This window comes from Leptodactylus fuscus, chromosome 4 (genome assembly GCF_031893055.1).
Source record: "Leptodactylus fuscus isolate aLepFus1 chromosome 4, aLepFus1.hap2, whole genome shotgun sequence".
NCBI lineage: Eukaryota > Metazoa > Chordata > Amphibia > Anura > Leptodactylidae > Leptodactylus > Leptodactylus fuscus.
In genome coordinates this window covers 156,812,549-156,836,086 of record NC_134268.1, presented here as the reverse complement: position 1 = coordinate 156,836,086, position 23,538 = coordinate 156,812,549, and the positions used below count along the sequence as shown (strand labels likewise).

The 23,538-nt window shown below is 43.1% G+C and overlaps 1 protein-coding gene across 1 annotated transcript in view; it reads left to right on the top strand.

Moving 5' to 3' along the window:
• LARS2 (leucyl-tRNA synthetase 2, mitochondrial) overlaps window positions 1–23,538 on the top strand; it is a 142,622-nt gene that overhangs the window by 106,820 nt on the left and 12,264 nt on the right. The window contains exons 14-18 of the mRNA XM_075271251.1: window positions 1,262–1,399; window positions 7,421–7,524; window positions 8,903–9,085; window positions 10,416–10,585; window positions 13,558–13,635. Coding sequence (XP_075127352.1) covers window positions 1,262–1,399; window positions 7,421–7,524; window positions 8,903–9,085; window positions 10,416–10,585; window positions 13,558–13,635 — 673 coding nt within the window. The remainder of the gene's footprint in view (window positions 1–1,261; window positions 1,400–7,420; window positions 7,525–8,902; window positions 9,086–10,415; window positions 10,586–13,557; window positions 13,636–23,538) is intronic.

Sequence of the window (23,538 nt, the reverse complement as noted above, 5' to 3'; positions counted from 1 at the left end):
GTGCCAAATTATGAGAGACTCTGCATTATCAGATTATAATCTACCAAAAGGATATAAAACTCGAAAAAACCATCTCAAATTACTTAATTATTTAATTACTGTAGAAATCGATGTGCAAATCAGCTCCACCACGCACGGTGGGCGTTCCATGCACCCCCTTGTGTCATATGTTCTGGACGCCTACCGCTAGCTCCAAGCCCTCCTCCTCCTGCTTATTCACCGCCCCCATCGTCAGCAGTTTCTATTGAAATCATGCGCGTGCACAGTAGCGCACGCTCCAGCGCCATTTTGGAGCATGTGCAGTAGCGCACCCGCGTGATTTCAATAGAAACCACCGACAATGGAGGCGGTGAATAAGCAGGAGGAGGAGGGCTTGGAGGCAGCGGTGGGCGTCCAGAACGTATGACACAAGGGGGTGCACGGAACGCCCACCGTGCGTGGTGGAGCTGATTTGCATATCAATTTCCACAGTAATTAACAAAAACGGAGGGGGGGTGTCTTTCTACAAATGATTAGCAGCACCTGAATAACCTTTTTAAAGCTAAAAATACCAAAATCTACTGCTAGAGCCCCTTTAAAGCTGATCCACCATAGCTTCCATGGTGCTATGGGAGCTGTTACCTGTGATATGGAAACTTGCTTTATTATTGGTAGAATAGAAAGAGGGAGAAAGTGGAATAACCCAAGGGGCCGAGTGCTTGCTCCGATCACATGCACTGGCATCGGAACCAGCACGGAAACCCCCGGGTCAAGTTTGTAAAAATCCCTGGACTGAGTAAGGGCTCGTTCACATCTGCGGCCCGGCACTCCGTACTTAGGTTTCCGTTTCCTGCCTAAAACACAGGCAGGATACGGAAACCTGCAGGAGTCTCTCTCACCCATTCATTTTATGCTCTCCGCCGCGAAACCGGGTTTTATAATCCGGACACAGAGTCGGACATGCAGTACTCTGTGTCCGGATAAAAAAATCCGGTTTCGCGGCGGAGAGCCTAAAACGCTCACCGCCGCTCACGGCCGGACCCGGTCTATGGTTTCCGTCTTCTGGCATGCAGAAGACGGAAACCATAGAACGGAGACCCCAAGCGCAGGTGTGAACCCAGCGTAAGTAAAATGAAACTCCCTGGAGCCTTCAAAGAACCCCTTTAAGTACTAGAGTTTTAGGTTGAGAGTTGTTGTAGACCATCAGGTGCCAATGACTTGTTTTTTGTTATAATGTAGAAGTTTCAAACTTTTTTCCTCGTTTGTTTTTTTTTTTTTTCAGGCCATTTGACAAATCTTTAGCCGACTTCTGGATGCCTGTTGATCTGTACATTGGAGGAAAGGAGCACGCTGTCATGCACTTATACTATGCCCGATTTTTCAACCACTTCTGCCAGTCCTGGGGCATGGTGAAACACAGGTTAAATATAATCTCTGTCACATTCTTTCTGCAGACTTTCATCAAGCACAAGAGTGATTGCATATCAATTTTGCTCTTGATTCAAGTAGTGTAGCTGGGATATATGGAGCAGTGGATACTCCTCAGACTGTTGCACTTGTATATCTTGTTCGCAGCTCATTTCCATTTTCTTTCTCCTGTTTTGCATTAGTTTAAATTCCCAGTGACTCAAATCAGCATTAAGGAAGTCAGCAAAATGAATGACCTACAGTCTAACCCAATTTTCTGTTAAAACCCCATCCAGCTTTCTCTCTAATGTGAGGAAATGCACAGAAACACATTTCAGACTTTTTTGTACCAAGAACCGTACTGTGAATTTAATCATCCTCTGATATTTCGGTTTATGATATTCATCATTATGCAGCACCAAGCATGTGATGAGTGTTCTGTCTTGGCCTGTCTTTAAAGGCGGCATATATCCTGTGATTCCAAGTAATTTCCATTGTTTTGGATCAAACAATGTTGACTACAGGGTTTTCTATATGGGTAGATGACAGGTTCATTGCAGTGTCCAGTTTAAGTGTATGAGGGCTGGAGGAGATGTGGGTTGCAGTGCATCCATCTCCTGGATGGTGGTGTTACCTTTAGACATACAGAACAGGGGTGTGGATTTGAAGTTGGGAAAAAATGTTTAATTAATTAGATGTATAGTTCATTGCACATTTTTTTCATAAGAAATCAATAGCTTTATATTAAATTAGAGGATCTTTACTGTTTCTGACAAACCATGGCTGTCAGCTATTCATGAAGGAGTTGGAGCAGGAGTCTGAGCCTGGTTGTGGCAAAGTCTAGGAGTTGGAGTTGGTGGTTGGGCCTACCAACTCCATAGCACCAATTCTCTCAAATCGCTCCTGTACATTGAAATGTTGTGCATGCGCAGTAACGCTCCCTTCTGCACATGCCCGAGCGCCATTTTCTTTTGCACTTCCTTCCACTGTCCACAAGAAAATGGCGCTCGGGCATGTGCAGTAGCGCTCAGAAGGGAGAGTTACTGCGCATGCACAACATTTCAATGTACAGTAGCGATATGAGAGATGCTGGAGACGGTTACAGGGAGAGAGGAGGAGCAATTTTCGGAGCTCAAGAAAAAGAGGGGGCGGTTTGAAGATATGACGCAGGGGGTGCACAGAGGCTTGGAGGAACGCCCAGGGTGCACGGACAGGCTCATTTACATATCGGTTTTACCGGTATGTAATAAAAACGAAGAGTCTTTGAAAAAACGATTAGCAGCACCTGACTAGTCTTTTTAAAGGCTATTCAGGCATATGAATATCTCAAATGGCCAAATTCTAATGATAGAGCCCCTTTAAGGTTTCATGGGTCTCAGAAACTTTGCATTCAATCTGACTTCTTTGCCCGTCTGATATGTCACAGAATTTGCGTATCCTTACAGCTTGTCCTCCTTGGTGTTGCAAATGATATAATGTTAATAAATTATATATAACATATAGAATACTGACCAAAAATATCGCAAGATGAGTCTAGAAAAAATGACCTATTATGGGATATAAAATAAGGGTTTTTCTGTCTCTGGTACTACTGAAAGTAAAGACAGCGGTTAATCTGTTTACTTGTCTGTTAATCTTTTTAGTCTTTTATTAAACTTAGCATGTAATGTCGTTTTTATGGTTTAGGTCACGATATTTGCTGAATATAGTTTCGTGGCACAAATTCATTGGTGGAACTGTTGTTTAGCCAGATCTTTTCCCCCTGGAAACTTGAGAAATGCCTTGAGGCTGAAGTTTTTATCAGTCGGTATTATTAATTCTGTGAAGCCAAGTCCTAATGATATTTCTTTTCTCCCAGCTGATATATTTTATGCGCATCTTTAATATTTGTTTAATCTGGAATATATTATAAGCAGAGGACAGATAAAGAGATGAAGGCAACACAAAACAAATAGGCTTTTCTGTTCTCTCAAACACTAAATTATGTTCAAAGAACCTTCTCAAGTGCCATCATAGGGGAGGATTACCTGCTGTATGGTGCTTGTTTTCTTGGGAGGCTCCTTCAGACTTAGATTTTATTTGGATTTAGCATTATGTTTTATTTTATTCTAAGAATTCCCTCATTCCTTTGAGAAGGGAATTAAATGGCCACCAATTTTGTCTGTTTAGGGTAGGGCAACACTCACAATCCATAAGCTTACTGTGAAAAGATTTCCAATAGGCAATGAGTAGCTTGAAAATATCTTCAGTCCAGTTGCTATAGATGAAATCTCCGAGAGCGCAGCAGAATTACGTGTAGCCATCTAGATTTTTAAATAGCCATATTCTGGAATTTCACAGTGATTACCCCATAGAGTAACATGAAAATCTCTTACAAATGTAAGCAGTGATCTCACAATGGAAGCTTTCTTATGGCAGTGGTTCTTTATCTTTTTCAATGGAATAAAAAGTCCTGCAGGCAAGACTTTATCTTTCATTTAAACAGACCAGATGAAAGAGAGCTTCCATTTAAAAAAAAAACCAAAACATTAAAGTCAATGATGGTGGGTTCAAACGGAAGGTGCATCGTCTTCATCCTTCATTCTGTCAACGTTTCAGTTCGTTGTTCTGATCACTGACCGCCGGGAGTGTGAACATAGCTGTGTGACATTTGTATCTATAAGAGATTCTGTTTCCTATGAGTAAATAATAAACACTTCTGAGAAATGACATCAAGCAAAGGTCTTTCAAACCATAAGGAATTGGTTCAAAAAATGTTTTGGGAAATTGCATGACTTATCGTTATACAATGAATAGCTGTATTTGTTTTAACTGAAATACTCCTTTTATATTTATCGGAATCATGTATTAAAAAAGTAGCTCTGTCCCCAGTGGAGATTTCTGGAGTATGTGTAAGGGTGTGATGTAGTAAACTGTCAGGAACTAACTTTGGTCAGTAGGTGGCAGCAAATTAATAAATGCCCATAGGGAATTAATGCAATTAATTCTTCAGAATGTAAATATTGTTCGAGGTTGCAAACTCTGATTACAGATAATTACTGGGACATTTTGGACTCCTACAAGCCTGGCAGTGTGCTGGGATTGCAGTTTTGATACCTTGCACTGGAGATAGTCATCTGCATCATCCATTACCAGGAAACAGGAAGTAGAGTTCTGTGGAGAGAAGGGTCCTGGCTGGAGGTGATGTGCTGAGGGGACAGTGGAGACCTGACATGCTGGAAGGCAGCCTGTGCTCTGCTGGATGGAAGAACTGCCATGCTGGCTGTGGACTGAGTCTGGAGACACAGAGTCTGTGGTGTTACTTTTGGGACTGAGTCTGGAAAGCTCTGAAGCTCAGAAGGTAAAGGAGACCACATGAGAGGAAGGCCTCAAGGACTTGTAAGTACGGCTTGGCCGCGTCCACGTGGTGAAATATAAGGGACTCTTACGCTGACACCTTATCATCTGGGAAATTGGCCTGTCTGTTAAGTGGAGAGCTGGAGCATAGGATATAACTGTACTTTTATGTGAAGACCCCATTTCACTGTGGATTACAAATAGTATTGCGCAATACTTAGGGTGCACCCCAACGAGGGACCGATCCAGGAGAACCGTGTTCTTAAAGGACTTGTATCTGGTACCTGTTAAGTAACTGTGGGAACTAGGAGTATAGTGTTAGTTTGCTGCAATATTCTGTTGCATATTAGTTTGTATTTCTTCTCTGTTTATACCGTGTTACATGTTTTCCCAGATCGCTATTCTGTGACTTATTCAGTAAACTTTGTCCTGGGGATTAAAACACTGTGTGCGTCTGTGTGGCATCGTGTACCTGCTGAACCTGTGGGCCCAGCCCTTGGTCCTCTTTCATATGGACAGCAAAAAATGTGACATATTTATTAAGAGGCTTTACTTGGCACATCCTATTTCGTCTAAGTACGGTAAATCTGGCTTTCAAGGATTGACATCATTGACTTACACTCACTGGCCACTTTATTAGGTACACCTGTCCAACTGCTCGTTAACACTTAATTTCTAATCAGCCAATCACATGGCGGCAACTCAGTGCATTTAGGCATGTAGACATGGTCAAGACAATCTCCTGCAGTTCAAACCGAGCATCAGTATGGGGAAGAAAGGTGATTTGAGTGCCTTTGAACGTGGCATGGTTGTTGGTGCCAGAAGGGCTGGTCTGAGTATTTCAGAAACTGCTGATCTACTGGGATTTTCACGCACAACCATCTCTAGGGTTTACAGAGAATGGTCCGAAAAAGAAAAAACATCCAGTGAGCGGCAGTTCTGTGGGCGGAAATGCGTTGTTGATGCCAGAGGTCAGAGGAGAATGGCCAGACTGGTTCGAGCTGATAGAAAGGCAACAGTGACTCAAATAGCCACCCGTTACAACCAAGGTAGCCAGAAGAGCATCTCTGAACGCACAGTACGTCGAACTTTGAGGCAGATGGGCTACAGCAGCAGAAGACCACACCGGGTGCCACTCCTTCCAGCTAAGAACAGGAAACTGAGGCTACAATTTGCACAAGCTCATCGAAATTGGACAATTGAAGATTGGAAAAACGTTGCCTGGTCTGATGAGTCTCGATTTCTGCTGCGACATTCGGATGGTAGGGTCAGAATTTGGCGTCAACAACATGAAAGCATGGATCCATCCTTCCTTGTATCAACGGTTCAGGCTGGTGGTGGTGGTGTCATGGTGTGGGGAATATTTTCTTGGCACTCTTTGGGCCCCTTGGTACCAATTGAGCATCGTTGCAACGCCAAAGCCTACCTGAGTATTGTTGCTGACCATGTCCATCCCTTTATGACCACAATGTACCCAACATCTGATGGCTACTTTGAGCAGGATAATGCGCCATGTCATAAAGCTGGAATCATCTCAGACTGGTTTCTTGAACATGACAATGAGTTCACTGTACTCCAATGGCCTCCACAGTCACCAGATCTCAATCCAATAGAGCATCTTTGGGATGTGGTGGAACGGGAGATTCGCATCATGGATGTGCAGCCGACAAATCTGCGGCAACTGTGTGATGCCATCATGTCAATATGGACCAAAATCTCTGAGGAATGCTTCCAGAACCTTGTTGAATCTATGCCACGAAGAATTGAGGCAGTTCTGAAGGCAAAAGGGGGTCCAACCCGTTACTAGCATGGTGTACCTAATAAAGTGGCCGGTGAGTGTATTTCTCAACTATTGGTTCAACTCTGCAATTATTTAATAATGTAACATAGGAAAACTAGAATAGCTGAGAATGAGTAGAAAGAAATCAGACTGGAGAAAGGGGGGTGGGCATCAAATAAACATTGGGCAGATGCATAAAAAAATCAGACATTTTTTTAGACACTTTTACAACTTGTATGAAAGATGTGGTGACTAATATGGTGCCCAAATATGGCACAATTTCCTGGCATTAACTAAGTTAACTAATCGGAGGTGTAAAGTTAGACTAGACGGTCTAATGACAGAATCACCTTTGATAAACCTGTTTTATTATAAGGCCCTGTTCACATGGGGCAAGAGGGGGAAGATTTTGGTGCGAAATCCACGTCATAATCCGCCCCCTCACAATGGTGGTCTATGTAGACCACTAGCAATCTTTTTTCCGTGAGCAGCATGTTGCCGCTCACGGAAAAAAAGAAGCAAGCTGCCCTTTCTTCAGGCGGATTCTGTGGCTCCTTGAGCTGCGGCGTCCGCCTCGCGGCAGTACTCTCCGGGCTAGGCCCATAAATTTGGGCCTACTTCGGAGCTGGAAGCTGCGACAGTCATGGCAGGCAGATGTTGGCCCTATTCTGATGCGGCCTCCCGCGTTATAATCGGGACCAAAATCAGCCATCCACGCCCCATGTGAACTATCCAGTAACTCTGCCACCATGTTTCTGAAAAGTTTCTTGAAAAAGGAAGCTTTTTGTCCTTGTAGTTATAGGCTGTAGTTATACGCTACACACAGTGTTTTGCAAAGTAGTCTGTGATTATTTGATGCTATTTGGCACACATAGTTGGGTATTGTGCCCTTATTGCTTTTTTTATTTTATTTTTAAGGGAACCATTTAATAAGCTTTTAGTACAAGGCCTCATCAAAGGACAAACATTTCGGCTTCCATCCACTGGGAAGTACTTACAGAGAGATGAAGTAGACATAAGTGGTAAGTGGTGCTTCTTTATTTTGCCTTCTATATGGAAAGTAATTACAACACCGTATCCAGACATGGTAGCCACATGGCAAGAAATAATGAGCGGAAACAGATTGTTGGAAGTTTTGAGAACCACAGCACGAAAGCTTTATTGTTCAGCATTCACTCAAATCACATTGGAGAATTTACTCTTCCATCATGCACAGGCATATTTTCCCACAAATGACGTGTACAGTACTGGTGCAGGATACCTAATAATAGGATTATTATCGCTGGTATTTTAGTATCTTGTAATCTATATATATAAAACTCAAATTCTGTAGTAGTCTGCTCTATACAAATCCACAGTTCTTGCCCGATTTAGGTGAAATTTGGCATGCCCCCTCTCCACGCACAGGAGCAGAATACTGCACATGTTACATTTCGCTAGCGTCCCCCTGTCATGAGATTGGGGCTCCTAAATTTAGGCCCTATACATATAATGGGGAAAAGTGAAAGCACTGAGGGGAAAACAACAGTTGTGACTGACAGGGACGGATTATAGCGACGGCGCCAAAAAGTCGCTGCTAAAGGGGCCGCAACACCACGTACAATACACAAACCTTTCACAAACACCATATAAACATTACACAGACAGCACACATACACCAACCCACAGGCTCAACACCACACAAATGCCACAACACAAACACCAACCCCACAAATACCACACACACATGCACGGACCACACACGCATGCAAAGACACTCAGATGGATGTATACTACACAGGCGGACGAACAGAGCACATGTGTGCTCACACACAACTACCGCACGTATGGACACTTGCTCTGTGCGTGCAGAAACACATGGATCACTATCTGCTCTATCTTGTACTTTATATGGATGAAAAACTTGGTAATACAAATATAATTCTGTTCACATACAGTATTTGTATTCAGATCCTTCATTTGGGTTCCATTATGGATCTGTGTCTATTGATAGCAAGAATAGTGCATACAGTGCTATTCATGCAACCTGTAAGAATTGTTCAATTGTGCAACAATATAAATTTTTCAGTGGTCTGAAAGTGGCAGAACAGTTGCCACTAGAGATGAGCGAACACTGTTCGGATCAGCCGATCCGAACAGCACGCACCCATAGAAATGAATGGAAGCACCTGTGACGCTGACTTTGCCGGCGGCCGGCGTCACAGGGTGCTTCCATTCATTTCTATGGGAGCGTGCTGTTCGGATCGGCTGATCCGAACAGTGTTCGCTCATCTCTAGTTGCCACCCTGACAGCAATGTCACACATACCATTGTAATGGACACCTCCAGATAACAATTACTCTGTGTGAGAATTTATTTTTTTAATTTTTGATTTTAACATGGCTGCTTTGTTTCCTGAAGGCAGTGACCCAGTTCATACAAAAACTGGAGAAAAACTGCAAGTAACCTGGGAAAAAATGAGCAAATCCAAACACAATGGAGTAGATCCAGAGGAAATGGTGGAAAAATATGGCATTGATACCACACGTCTTTATCTGTTGTTTGCTGCCCCTCCAGACCAAGACATATTATGGGACATGAAAAGTAAGTACCGTATATACTCGAGTATAAGCCCCCCCCCCCCCCCATTTGGAATTCAGCCTGGCTGAATATAGGGTATCTGCAGTGCTCCTATTAACCCCTCCCCAACCAAGCAGGAGCACTGCAGATACCCTATATTCAGTAGACACAGGGATACCTAATGTATATGTGTTTCACAGTTATTTTCTACTTTTATATGTATTCTAGGGAAAGGAGGGATTTAGAACTTTTATTTATTTTATTTTTAAATTAGATTTTTTTTTTAAAGCTTTTTTTTTTTCACTATTTTATGGGAGATCCTATACATTACTATTGCGGCTGGTCAAAAAATTCATGGTGTATTGGCATGAAATATTGGCAATTATGAGTTAAAGCTGCCTAGAATAATACTTGCCCTCAGTTGTTGTTTTTATTCATTCTGTCCTGTCCACAAAATGAGCATGTGGTTGTAGCAAGGATTCATGTTAAATACAAGTGAAATAGAGTAGATCATTGCTAGGCACATGTTCAGGTTCTCTCGTCTTATGATATGTTACAAAGGAAGTAATTTTTTCCTCTGTGCTTAGGGGATAACTGGTATTTCGCAGATAAATAAGGGAAGTATCACTTTACAGGCATTATTTTAAAAAATGTGGCCTCTTAAAGCTCTCTGACTATTGTATATGATAAAAAGCAGTACACTGTCTAGAGTTTTTAATCTTGAAGTCATTACCCAATGACAAGCATTAGTCATGTATCCACAGGATCACAATCCCCTGTTCTGGAGGCATCTGAATGTATGTGGTGGTTGCACATGCACACTACTGCTCAATTTAAAGTCTATGGGACTGATGAAGGTAGATGCGCTTGACTTGCTCCTATGTGCCTAAACCTCCTTTCAAAATCCTCTGGAGCAGGGTGTTAGGGAACCCAGTTATAGTTATTAGTGGAGATATCAGTAATCATACATATATCACCTGTCTTGTAGATTGTGGTAAAACCTTTTAAGGGTCTTTTCTTGTACTTATCCTAAGGATATGTCATCAATATTTGATCAGTGTGGTCCAACAGGCAGGACCCCTGCCGATCAGCTGTTTGAAGGCACTGTGGCCTTTTGCCTGTCACTATGACTTTGTATGTGTCGGTCACATGTCCTAGATGTCACATATTGATGACGTATCCCGATTCTGGGTCATCCGTATAAGTCCAAGAAAACTCCTTTAATTTTTGCTAGTAGTACACAGATTTAATACGCTAGTGCTACAGGAAGATTTGCCCCTGCTGTATCAATATTATTAATATTATTACTGTAGTGTTTTTTCATGCTTACTTATGGCTGCATGTTGTTTCACAGATGATGCAATACCTGGTGTCCTAAGGTGGCAGACTCGGGTGTGGGCACTAACAAGCAAGTTTGTAGAAGCCAGAAATTCCTCAGTAAAACCAAATCCTCAGATCCTGCATAAGAAGGAGATAGCAGAAACCCAAAAAATCTGGCAGCATCGAAATCTTACTGTATCTCAGGTAGCTGCTGTATTTGCTAAAATTATCCATCTCGCAAGTCAGTTTTTACCTTACATTTCATGATGATTTTTTTTGTTATATTTATTTTTGTTGCTGCAGTGTGGATGTCATCTGGTTACAGGACATGAGACTAGAGAGGAATAGTTAGTGTAAATTGTAAACTGGAGAATTAGAGGGGTTGTTCAGGGAAAACAGAACTGGGGCAAAAGGCCAAGAAAGGCGAAACATAAAAATGAAAACCCATACACACTTGTCCCCAGTACAATCCATGTCCTCTGCGGTCACAGGAAAGGAACCAGGGCGTCCCTAGTGACTGTGACCTGCTGGAGCCAACATCAGTGGGGACACCGGAGAGCCGGGAACAGGTGAGTATGGGATTTTTCTTTTTTTTATGTTTCACCTTCCCTGGACTCCTACTCCAGTTCTGTATTTCCTGGACAACCAAGAGAAGAGGGGAAAAGAGAGAAAAACAAGGCACTCCGATAAGAAAACGGATAATTTAGTTTAATATATAAAAAATATATCTCATATGTAATAAATCTATTATTACGCTAGGTTCACACCTGCGTTCAGCACTCCGTTCTGTGGTTTCCGTCTTCTGCATGCCAGAAGACGGAAACCATAGACCAGGTCCGGCGGTGAGCGGTTTATGCTCTCCACCACAAAACCGTTTTTTTTTAATCCGGACACAGAGTAGTGCATGTCCGACTCTGTGTCCGGATTATAAAACCCGGTTTTGCGGCGGAGAGCATAAAACGCTCACCGCCGCTCACAGCCGGACTGCTTTCTCACCCATTCAAATGAATGGGTGAGAAAGACTCCTGCAGGTTTCCGTCTCCTGCTCTGTTTTATGCAGGAAACGGAAACCTGAAGTACGGACACCTGGGCGCAGATGTGAACGAGCCCTTATTAATGTAATTGAGGTAACCTGCACCCTTATTCCTTGGGACAAACTCACAGTGGGACATGCTATGGTGTGTTTTTTTTGGAGCAGAATCCAATATATCCCATATCGATATGCAGTACAATGACAACAAATGGACTTATTGTTCATGGTTTGTAGAGGCAATATAAACAAATGAAAAACTAGACAGTGTGAATAAGCTGTAATATACACTCCTGAGAGGGAGGGTCTGGTGACATATCCCCTTTTCATTTGTCAGGTGCGGTGCTGTCATGGAGACTGTTCCTAGTGAATAAACCATAACCTTGTCGGTTTGCAGAATATCACTACAATATCATTATCATGACAGAAGTTTAACATATTAAAAGAAGAAAATGCAGTGCTCATAAGTGCCGCGGCCTCTTCAAACAGCTGATCTGTGGGGTTCCTGTTCTTAGACCCCCATTGATCAAATATCCTATCCTATACTATGAGTAGGTCAACAATAGTTTATTCTTCTTTAGACTAAGGCCCCTTATTGCAAAAAAGCAGTTTTTTGTTTGTTGCAGATTCTACTGTGGGTTTTTTTTTTTTTTAAAGCCAAAGTCAAGAGTGGCTGAAAAGGAATGAGAAATAAAAAGGACGCCCTGATATTACTTCTTTTTGCTAAATCCATTTTTATGTTTGACTCAGAAAACTGCAGCAAAATCTGCACCAAACAAAAGGAGCTTTTCCACAACTTGTCACAGCCTTACAGACTTTGTATATCTATCCTATAAGGTCTCATTTAAGACCCATCTATTGTCTATGGACTTTGGCATGGTGGTTTCACTTGCTATCATTAAAGTAGGATTATCAGCTGAGGGCAGTTTCACATCTGTGCCCCGGTCTCCGCTTTCAGGTTTCCGTCTTCTGCCGACAGGAGACGGAAACCCAGCAGATAGTGTCCGCCCGTGAACGTTTTGTGGTTTCTGTGATGAAACTTTTTTTTTTAACCGGACACAAAGTCCTGCATGTTGACTTTGTGTCCATTTAAAAAAAAAAAAATAACGGTTTCACCGTGGAGAGGCACAAAACGCTTACGGGCGGACACTTTGCAAACCCATTCAAATGAATGGGTTTGAAAAGTGACTGCCGGTTTCCATCTCCTGTCCAGTTTCTCAGTCAGAAGACGGAAATCTGAAAGTGGAGACCAGGCGCAGATGTGAATCCGCCCTCAATAAGTTTCCATATTTAAGGGCAGCATATTACAGCTACAGGTCCAGGCTACAATGATGTCCCATTGGCTACTAAAAACCCCAAAATGGTCTTATAGTATGAGTTTGGTGTATTCATGAGAATAGCACTCGCTCCACCCTTCAGGGTAAACGCTTCTCAGGAATACATCGGACTCTTAAACTAATTTTGTAGTGCTTTTACTACTAATAGTATGGACTTGTAGTTATAGAATAGTCTGGAAGATTCTTTTTAAAATAGTTATCTAAACCAACACTTCTCTCCTCATAACCTCACCGAATCCTAAGCATAAGGTATTATAGACGACCGCCCCTTGGGACATTGTCTGTTAGCCAGAACAGAGATGGCGAATTACCTCTTGTCCATGTGTGCCATAGCTGCCTATTCCTCTGAATGACTGGCATGTAATACTCCATTTTCCTTGCGGTGACTGCAGCAGAGGAGATTTCTGAGCAGCTGTGTAGCTTCAGGCTGGGCTTGATAACCGAACCCTTTTATGGCTGTAAAATGTGTTATAATTTTTGCCCTATAGAGCTGCCATAGAAATGAATTCCCCAGTGCTCCTTGGTGGCCAGGAATAGCTACGGTCACACCTCATCATCGCCTCTAAGGTCGCATTTATACAGGGGCCTGTGGCACATAATTGAATACTTGTCATGATGGGGTGGGGGCTTATTATTTGGGAGGGAGACTGCCTATTGAATGTCTTTGAGCGGAGATCAGAATGCCTGCAGGAAACCCACGCATATACAAGGATGAAATTATTCACCTGTGTGCAGGAATTAGCCAGTCACTGTTAACTTTCACAAATATGAGTTATTCTAAAAAAGACATTTTTGTTTGCGTTGCCTAGGTTACCAGCTACTTCACTGAGGATTTCATTTTCAATGCAGCTATTTCGCAGCTAATGAGTCTAAGCAACATCCTCTCGGTAAGTGCATCTGCTGCCTCCCTCCTCTACAAATGTGCGACTCTGACCTGTGATCATTACTAATAGGACTGGGAGGATTTCTCCTCTTCTGCCCAAGCTTAGAAAAGAGGAACAGATTGTTTTGCTTCTGCTTTGTGTTCAGGCAGTGAGCAGTAGGAGTAATATTGTACATTGTTCTACAAGGAAACTGCATTACTCTCTGCCAATGTTTTCTCTTTCTCTCTCAGGAAAGGGTTCTTTGTATTACAGCAGGAGAAAGAGTCTGGAGGCTTTTAGTCTGGATTGTTTCTGATATCATAAACTTTCCTGTATTGTGGTCAAGAGCGCACTTCAGGTTAAAGGGACAATACACACAAAATAAATGTTTTATGGGAATAAAGATGTCATTTGCAGTACATGCTTTAACAATAGATAGGTAAGCGTCAGCGCTCTACAATACTAGGTCTATTGTGTGGGAGTAAGCGGGACAAGTCTGTAAAGCACAAGGACTTAGTCTATGTGTTTTATTATCTTTTTTCCTGTTTTCTATACACCATGCATACAGCTGGAGTATTTTTCTAACCCAGTGGTGCTCAAGCTGACATACTGTGGGGTCTTATAGACAACCTTTTACTGTGTAAGCGACCATTTTCTTTTGGCCGGCGGGCATGCGCAGTCGGCTTTGCCCTAGAAGTTTGAAGCCAGCCCCAGAAGAAGACGCAAAAAGAGGCCGTTCCTGAAGAAGATGGAGGCGGCGCTGAAGAGTTCTCTTGCAGCATTGGGGATGCCCCCAGTGCTGTTTGAGCACTGGGGCCCGCCCCCATTGCTGCGAGAGAACTCATTTGCATACAGACGAAAACCGGGATTTATACCGAATGGCAGTGCGGAGAAGACATCTAAAGGTAGGAGAAGAATAGCCTTTCATAAGGCTATTCCTACATGTTAGTCACAAAAAATTGAGCTTTAATGATAGTATCCCCTTAAAGAGCTGCATATTATATCTAGCCAGGGATGGATCAGTGGGTAGACATATACATATTTTGAGTTATCACAATGCCCACCATATCAGATGAGAGAACAAAAGTTATTGTGTTTCTTTTGGCTAGGCAGAATGCATACCATATGAAATTCATATACCTGAATATTTTCCCTAGAGAAGACAGCTATACTACAGTGGAATACCTTCTGGGTGTTACATGACGACCAAGTGTTCACCTCAGTTGGATATCACTATTTTAACTGCACATTCACACTTGGCAAACAGCTATATCTAGCAGCCATGTCATGTGGAATGCAGCAGCAATAGTAAGTGCCAATACATCTCTGGATAACTTTTTTCTTCCATATAGGAAGTGCAGAAAAAGGGTCTTGCAATATTCAGTTATCAAAATGCAAAGTCAATGAACAAAAGTGAAATTTAGATCACATCAATTTTTGGTGTGACCACCCTATGCCTTCAAAACAGCATCAATTCTTCTAGTTATACTTGCACACAGTAGTGAAGGAACTTGGCAGTTGTATGCTTGCTGAAATCCTTCTGTCTCTTCATGTAATTCTACACAGACTGGAGGATCTTCAGCGACTTTCAGAAGTCCTTGCTTTTCATAAGGCTTGGGCTACATAGTGATTATGGATGCAACTCGAGTCATCTTAGTGAATGGAATGACATTATGACTAGAGATGAGCGAACACTAAAATGTTCGAGGTTCGAAATTCGATTCGAACAGCCGCTCACTGTTCGAGTGTTCGAATGGGTTTCGAACCCCATTATAGTCTATGGGGAACATAAACTCGTTAAGGGGGAAACCCAAATTCGTGTCTGGAGGGTCACCAAGTCCACTATGACACCCCAGGAAATGATACCAACACCCTGGAATGACACTGGGACAGCAGGGGAAGCATGTCTGGGGGCATAAAAGTCACTTTATTTCATGGAAATCCCTGTCAGTTTGCGATTTTCGCAAGCTAACTTTTCCCCATAGAAATGCATTGGCCAGTGCTGATTGGCCAGAGTACGGAACTCGACCAATCAGCGCTGGCTCTGCTGGAGGAGGCGGAGTCTAAGATAGCTCCACACCAGTCTCCATTCAGGTCCGACCTTAGACTCCGCCTCCTCCGGCAGAGCCAGCGCTGATTGGCCGAAGGCTGGCCAATGCATTCCTATGCGAATGCAGACTTAGCAGTGCTGAGTCAGTTTTGCTCAACTACACATCTGATGCACACTCGGCACTGCTACATCAGATGTAGCAATCTGATGTAGCAGAGCCGAGGGTGCACTAGAACCCCTGTGCAAACTCAGTTCACGCTAATAGAATGCATTGGCCAGCGCTGATTGGCCAATGCATTCTATTAGCCCGATGAAGTAGAGCTGAATGTGTGTGCTAAGCACACACATTCAGCACTGCTTCATCAAGCCAATACAATGCATTAGCCAGTGCTGATTGGCCAGAGTACGGAATTCGGCCAATCAGCGCTGGCTCTGCTGGAGGAGGCGGAGTCTAAGATCGCTCCACACCAGTCTCCATTCAGGTCCGACCTTAGACTCCGCCTCCTCCGGCAGAGCCAGCGCTGATTGGCCGAAGGCTGGCCAATGCATTCCTATGCGAATGCAGACTTAGCAGTGCTGAGTCAGTTTTGCTCAACTACACATCTGATGCACACTCGGCACTGCTACATCAGATGTAGCAATCTGATGTAGCAGAGCCGAGGGTGCACTAGAACCCCTGTGCAAACTCAGTTCACGCTAATAGAATGCATTGGCCAGCGCTGATTGGCCAATGCATTCTATTAGCCCGATGAAGTAGAGCTGAATGTGTGTGCTAAGCACACACATTCAGCACTGCTTCATCAAGCCAATACAATGCATTAGCCAGTGCTGATTGGCCAGAGTACGGAATTCGGCCAATCAGCGCTGGCCAATGCATTCTATTAGCCCGATGAAGTAGAGCTGAATGTGTGTGCTAAGCACACACATTCAGCACTGCTTCATCAAGCCAATACAATGCATTAGCCAGTGCTGATTGGCCAGAGTACGGAATTCGGCCAATCAGCGCTGGCTCTGCTGGAGGAGGCGGAGTCTAAGGTCGGACCTGAATGGAGACTGGTGTGGAGCGATCTTAGACTCCGCCTCCTCCAGCAGAGCCAGCGCTGATTGGTCGAGTTCCGTACTCTGGCCAATCAGCGCTGGCCAATGCATTCTATTAGCCCGATGAAGTAGAGCTGAATGTGTGTGCTTAGCACACACATTCAGCTCTACTTCATCAGGCTAATAGAATACATTGGCCAATCAGCGCTGGCCAATGCATTCTATTAGCTTGATGAAGCAGAGTGTGCACAAGGGTTCAAGCGCACCCTCGGCTCTGATGTAGCAGAGCTGAGGGTGCACAAGGGTTCAAGTGCACCCTCGGCTCTCCTACATCAGAGCCGAGGGTGCGCTTGAACCCTTGTGCAGCCTCGGCTCTGCTACATCAGAGCCGAGGGTGCGCTTGAACCCTTGTGCACACTCTGCTTCATCAAGCTAATAGAATGCATTGGCCAGCACTGATTGGCCAGAGTACGGAATTCGGCCAATCAGCGCTGGCCAATGCATCCCTATGGGAAAAAGTTTATCTCACAAAAATCACAATTACACACCCGATAGAGCCCCAAAAAGTTATTTTTAATAACATTCCCCCCTAAATAAAGGTTATCCCTAGCTATCCCTGCCTGTACAGCTATCCCTGTCTCATAGTCACAAAGTTCACATTCTCATATGACCCGGATTTGAAATCCACTATTCGTCTAAAATGGAGGTCACCTGATTTCGGCAGCCAATGACTTTTTCCAATTTTTTTCAATGCCCCCAGTGTCGTAGTTCCTGTCCCACCTCCCCTGCGCTGTTATTGGTGCAAAAAAGGCGCCAGGGAAGGTGGGAGGGGAATCGAATTTTGGCGCACTTTACCACGTGGTGTTCGATTCGATTCGAACATGGCGAACACCCTGATATCCGATCGAACATGTGTTCGATAGAACACTGTTCGCTCATCTCTAATTATGACCTGGGGTTGCAAGATGACTGAGTGAAGGAGTTTCAGGGAGTCTCGACAACCTTTGATCATGCAATTGGAGAGTTGCGATCAAAGTTACTGTGTAGTAGTAATAATAATCATTGTCCGAGTCAGCAGGTGACATATGCTACTGAGGCTTCCATTCAAGATGCACATTGAAAAATGCTCCTAATAGATGCTTCCAAGGCTTGAAGGCAGACAGAGGAATTAAACGTGGAACACTTTGGACAGCATAGTTCACGTTAATTCTTCTATAAAGAAAATCACATTTCACATTAAACATGCTACCACTACAGTATGGGGGTGATGGTGTGTGCATGTTCTGCAGTTTTCAGTGCATCACAGAAATATATATTACTTTTTTCCTTCTTTTTGGATCCACATTTGACTTTGGCTTAAAAAAAAACAAAACATTAAAATCTTCCAGCCTTATCCATTTTCAAGCTCTAGGCTGTACAGCAGTACACAATCTGCATAATCCATTGACTTCTATGAAATGAAGAGTCTGAATCCCAGCATATACAACACCTCCTTTCCACGATGTGATAACAGGCCAGCGTTGTGCAGCATGCCTGCTACTTCTTTCAAAGTTTAATGAGGAACTATCAATGTCTATTTATGAATTTATACAGTGTGCTTTCAATGTTTGCATGTATGTTTATTGGTTGGCATGTCTTGGCATTGAGCAGCTTTCTCTGTATACTGGGTTTACCAAAAGTTGACATGGCATACTAGAGTTTGCTGATACTTAAACTAAAAACAAAAAAAACCTCCCTCAAGCATATTGAGCTGCATCCACCATGTTACAGAGCTCATTACAATTTTTTGACATGTATGCCACTTTAAGAAAAATTATTTTGAAGTCTTAAAGGGGTTATTTGTTTTTTAGTATTGATTGCCTATACGTACGACATCCAGCATACGCACTGATCACCTGTATCGAGACAGTGTGGCGGTGAGTGTAGGTGCGTGAGCACTGCCCAATACTTCAATGGGACATTGCTGCAATACATACCCGCTGCAATAGTTTATACGGTGAGTGAGAAACGTGGCTTGCGGTATGTAGATATTATTGAGAGCCGTGTTGTTTCAGTATCGCTCCATTAGAGGGGTAACATAGACAGTGGAGTAACATTTCAGATCTAAAGTGTGAGATCTAATATTGTGCAAAGTTTAAAGGGACTCTATCAGCAAAATCATGCTGATAGAGCCCCACATATGCGTGCATAGCCTTTAAAAAGGCTATTCAGGCACCGTAAATGTTATATTAAAATGTTATATTAAATGCTACTGCGCAGGCGCCCAGGCCATTTTTTTTATATCAGTGTCCGCTCGCGAGCGCCGGAGGAAGACGGGACCGGAGGACGTCGGAGGAAGAAGACACACCCTGAATGCCTGCCCAGCGTGCACGATCCGTAAGTAGATAACATTCTTTTTTAGGGTTTTATTTTAAAACTGGGGGGTAGTTTAATATAACTTTAGCGGTGCCTGAATAGCCTTTTTAAAGGCTATTCACGCATATGTGGGGCTCTATCAGCATGATTTTGCTGATAGAGCCCCTTTAATACATTTGCTGCAAAAACATGCAAGATTCCAGCAAAAACATGGTGAGGTGTTCCTTGTTTTGTTTTGTATTTTTTTCTGTTTTTCTGGAACAAGTTTAGTTTTTAGGGCTCGTTCACATCTGCGTTGCCCACTCCGTTGAGCAGGTTTCCGTTTCCTGCATAAAACAGAGCAGGATACGGAAACCTGCAGGAGTCTCTCTCACCCATTCATTTGAAACCGGGTTTTTTAATCCGGACACAGAGTCGGACATGCTCACGGCCGGACCCGGTCTGTGCTATGCGTCTTCTGGCATGCAGAAGACAGAAAGCACAGAACAGAAAGTAGAACGCAGGTGTGAACCTAGCGTTAATCGTACATCTGACGTTCACATCATATTACAGGTTATTATGTAAAAAATAAAAATATTTACTGACCATTTTCATTTTGCTGGCAATAACAACGAAACCTGAAAACTTCGTCAAGATTACCAAACCTCTCTCTTTCTAGTACACGCAACTTCTACCCAAAAAGTATAGCTTTAAATACATTATATATGTAAAAAGGAAAAATAAATTTACACTCAGGACATTGTGCATACATTTTGTACACAGGTAATATGTAGCAACTATGAAATCAAGAACAATGGCTTTGGGAAAAGGTATTGGTAAGGGATATGTGCTGCTTCTGACATACAGTAGATCCTAAGGTGATACTGCTCCTGGATGCTGTTATCTAGAAACAGAGTCTGCTAGAGAAGTAAGGGCTCATTCACATTGGGCAAGAGGGGGGGATTTTGGCGCTGAATCCATGTCAGAATCCGCCCCCTCACAATAGAGGTCTATGTAGTCCGCTTGCTTATTTTTTTCCATGAGTGGGAACATGCAGAGCTGCCCTTTCTTCAGGTGGATTCCGCAGTTGATTCAGCCCCGGCGTCCGCCTTGCGGCAGCACCCTTCGCTCTAGGCCCATTTATTTGGGCCTATTCCGGAGCGGGAAGCCGAGACAGTCGTGGCAGGTGCATTTTGGCCCTATTCTGACGTGGCTTCCGGCGTCAAAATCAGGACCAAAATACGCCATCCTGCGCCCCTTGTGAACTAACCCTAAGGATGGTAAGGTGTCAGTAGGTTTGGGATGTGAGCGTTGGCATCTAGTGGAGACAAAAAGGAGGCTGGCAAGAGAGGAGCAGGAAAGAAAAGTGGGAACGATAATAATAGCAATCTGGACTACTTAGGGGATATAGCTACTCATTTATTTTAGGATGGATATTCATTCACCTTTATACAGTTTTATGGTTAAAATAAAACAAACCTTTGCTGGGTATAAACATGGAAATTGTCAGTCAGCAGAGTAAATCTATTAATCATTCCCTTCTATTGAGCAGAACAGTAATACTTGGCACAACATATTGTGAGACAGTGAAGGGTGTAGTCTGGGAAGACAGGTATATTCCAGCCAGGCACCTAAAGGGTGTGTGGTAAGGATTCACACCAGGGAGGTCAGCTGACTAATCAGGCCCTAATAACAGTCTGAGTGTGAAGACTAGCAGGGTGGCACCACACAGACAGAGCTAATCTCTCTATACCAAACCTACAGAGCAGGTACTGTGTCACCCGTTGTTATTGCCAAGGTGGGAGACTGGTAGCCAGTCTCCTGTATAGTCAGGGAAAAGTTTCCTTACGTTTTAATTAGTTTCTCAGCCGAGAAGGGTTTTGCTTATCCTGTGGCTTTGCAAAGGCAGTGTATGTGTTACATGTGAATAAAGCCTGAACCTGTGTGCAATCCAGTGTCTGTGTCCCTGTTTCCTGCACTGCTACAAGCATCTACCTGAGCGATTTCCCACAATATATACATGAGTAGTGCTGTTCCAAGAAATTAAGAAATCAGATCCTCCTTTCTAGTCCGAGTGATAATGTGCATACTGCCAGGTCATAATTGAATGCCATGGAGGACAGAAGGATGACATCCGTGTTCCACCTGTAATTCCACTGCCCCAGGAATACGACCTGTCCTTAGCTATAGAAAAGAATGGGTCAGTGTGCTCGCCCTTAAAAACAGCCTTAGGCCAGCTGCAGACAAACTTTTTCAATCTGTAAATTCCAGTCTGTATATTGGCCATATTTTACAGACTACACAATGTCCGAAGGTCTGATTCACACTATAGTTGTCATTACAATGCGATGACTGTGAATACCATAAGTCCAGGTTTCCCGACAGTGTTCAGTGGACCATATTTTTGTCACAGAAAAAAGCTCATGTGCGCCTGGACACAAAGTCACAATGTTAACAGGTTTCTAAGATAACCAGGAAATATGAATAAATACAGTTAGGGCCAGAAATATTTGGACAGTGACACAAGTTTTGTTATTTTAGCTGTTTACTAAAACATGTTCAGAAATACAATTATATATATAATATGGGCTGAAAGTGCACACTCCCAGCTGCAATATGAGAGTTTCCACATCCAAATCGGAGAAAGGGTTTAGGAATCATAGCTCTGTAATGCATAGCCTCCTCTTTTTCAAGGGACCAAAAGTAATTGGACAATGGACTCTAAGGGCTGCAATTAACTCTGAAGGCGTCTCCCTCGTAAACCTGTAATCAATGAAGTAGTTAAAAGGTCTGGGGTTGATTCCAGGTGTGTGGTTTTGCATTTGGAAGCTGTTGCTGTGACCAGACAACATGCGGTCAAAGGAACTCTCAATTGAGGTGAAGCAGAACATCCTGAGGCTGAAAAAAAAGAAAAAATCCATAAGAGAGATAGCAGACATGCTTGGAGTAGCAAAATCAACAGTCGGGTACATTCTAAGAAAAAAGGAATTGACTGGTGAGCTTGGGAACTCAAAAAGGCCTGGGCGTCCACGGATGACAACAGTGGTGGATGATCGCCGCATACTTTCTTTGGTCAAGAAGAACCCGTTCACAACATCAACTGAAGTCCAGAACACTCTCAGTGAAGTAGGTGTATCTGTCTCTAAGTCAACAGTAAAGAGAAGACTCCATGAAAGTAAATACAAAGGGTTCACATCTAGATGCAAACCATTCATCAATTCCAAAAATAGACAGGCCAGAGTTAAATTTGCTGAAAAACACCTCAAGAAGCCAGCTCAGTTCTGGAAAAGTATTCTATGGACAGATGAGACAAAGATCAACCTGTACCAGAATGATGGGAAGAAAAAAGTTTGGAGAAGAAAGGGAACGGCACCTGATCCAAGGCACACCACATCCTCTGTAAAACATGGTGGAGGCAACGTGATGGCATGGGCATGCATGGCTTTCAATGGCACTGGGTCACTTGTGTTTATTGATGACATAACAGCAGACAAGAGTAGCCGGATGAATTCTGAAGTGTACCGGGATATACTTTTAGCCCAGATTCAGCCAAATGCTGCCAAGTTGATCGGACGGCGCTTCATAGTACGGATGGATAATGACCCCAAGCATACAGCCAAAGCTACCCAGGAGTTCATGAGTGAAAAAAGTGGAACATTCTGCAATGGCCAAGTCAATCACCAGATCTTAACCCAATTGAGCATGCATTTCACTTGCTCAAATCCAGACTTAAGGCGGAAAGACCCACAAACAAGCAACGTAAAGGCCTGGCAAAGCATTAAGAAGGAGGAAACCCAGCGTTTGGTGATGTCCATGGGTTCCAGACTTAAGGCAGTGATTGCCTCCAAAGGATTCGCAACAAAATATTGAAAATAAAAATATTTTGTTTGGGTTATGTTTATTTGTCCAATTACTTTTGAGCTCCTAAAATGTGGAGTGTTTGTAAAGAAATGTGTACAATTCCTACATTTTCTATCAGATATTTTTGTTCAACCCTTCAAATTAAACGTTACAATCTGCACTTGAATTCTGTTGTAGAGGTTTCATTTCAAAACCAATGTGGTGGCATGCAGAGCCCAACTCGCAAAAATTGTGTCACTGTCCAAATATTTCTGGCCCTAACTGTACTAAAAGCAAGTAATTCTTCAGTTTATCCCTTGTCATGCCCATATACCATACACAACCACTGCAGCCAATCTGGTCTCAGCCGTTACGAATGATCTACCAGGCTCTGTCTCATCCCAGAAAACCCCTTTAAAGATTATTGGTGTATGGGTAGTTTGTGGTGACCCTTGGATGGTATTTTCATGTAAAGTGCAGTTTGACTTCTTTTCTTCCGTGGGTTAAAAATCAAAAGCTTTTTAATTGCCAAAACTTTTAACAAGACCAATCAACTCCAGAAGTTTATTACGTCGGCCATTTGTTTTGTGCGGTGTCAATGCTACCTACGTACTGCGAGAAGAGACAATTAGTGACATTACCCGCGACCTGTCTTTGAAAATGTG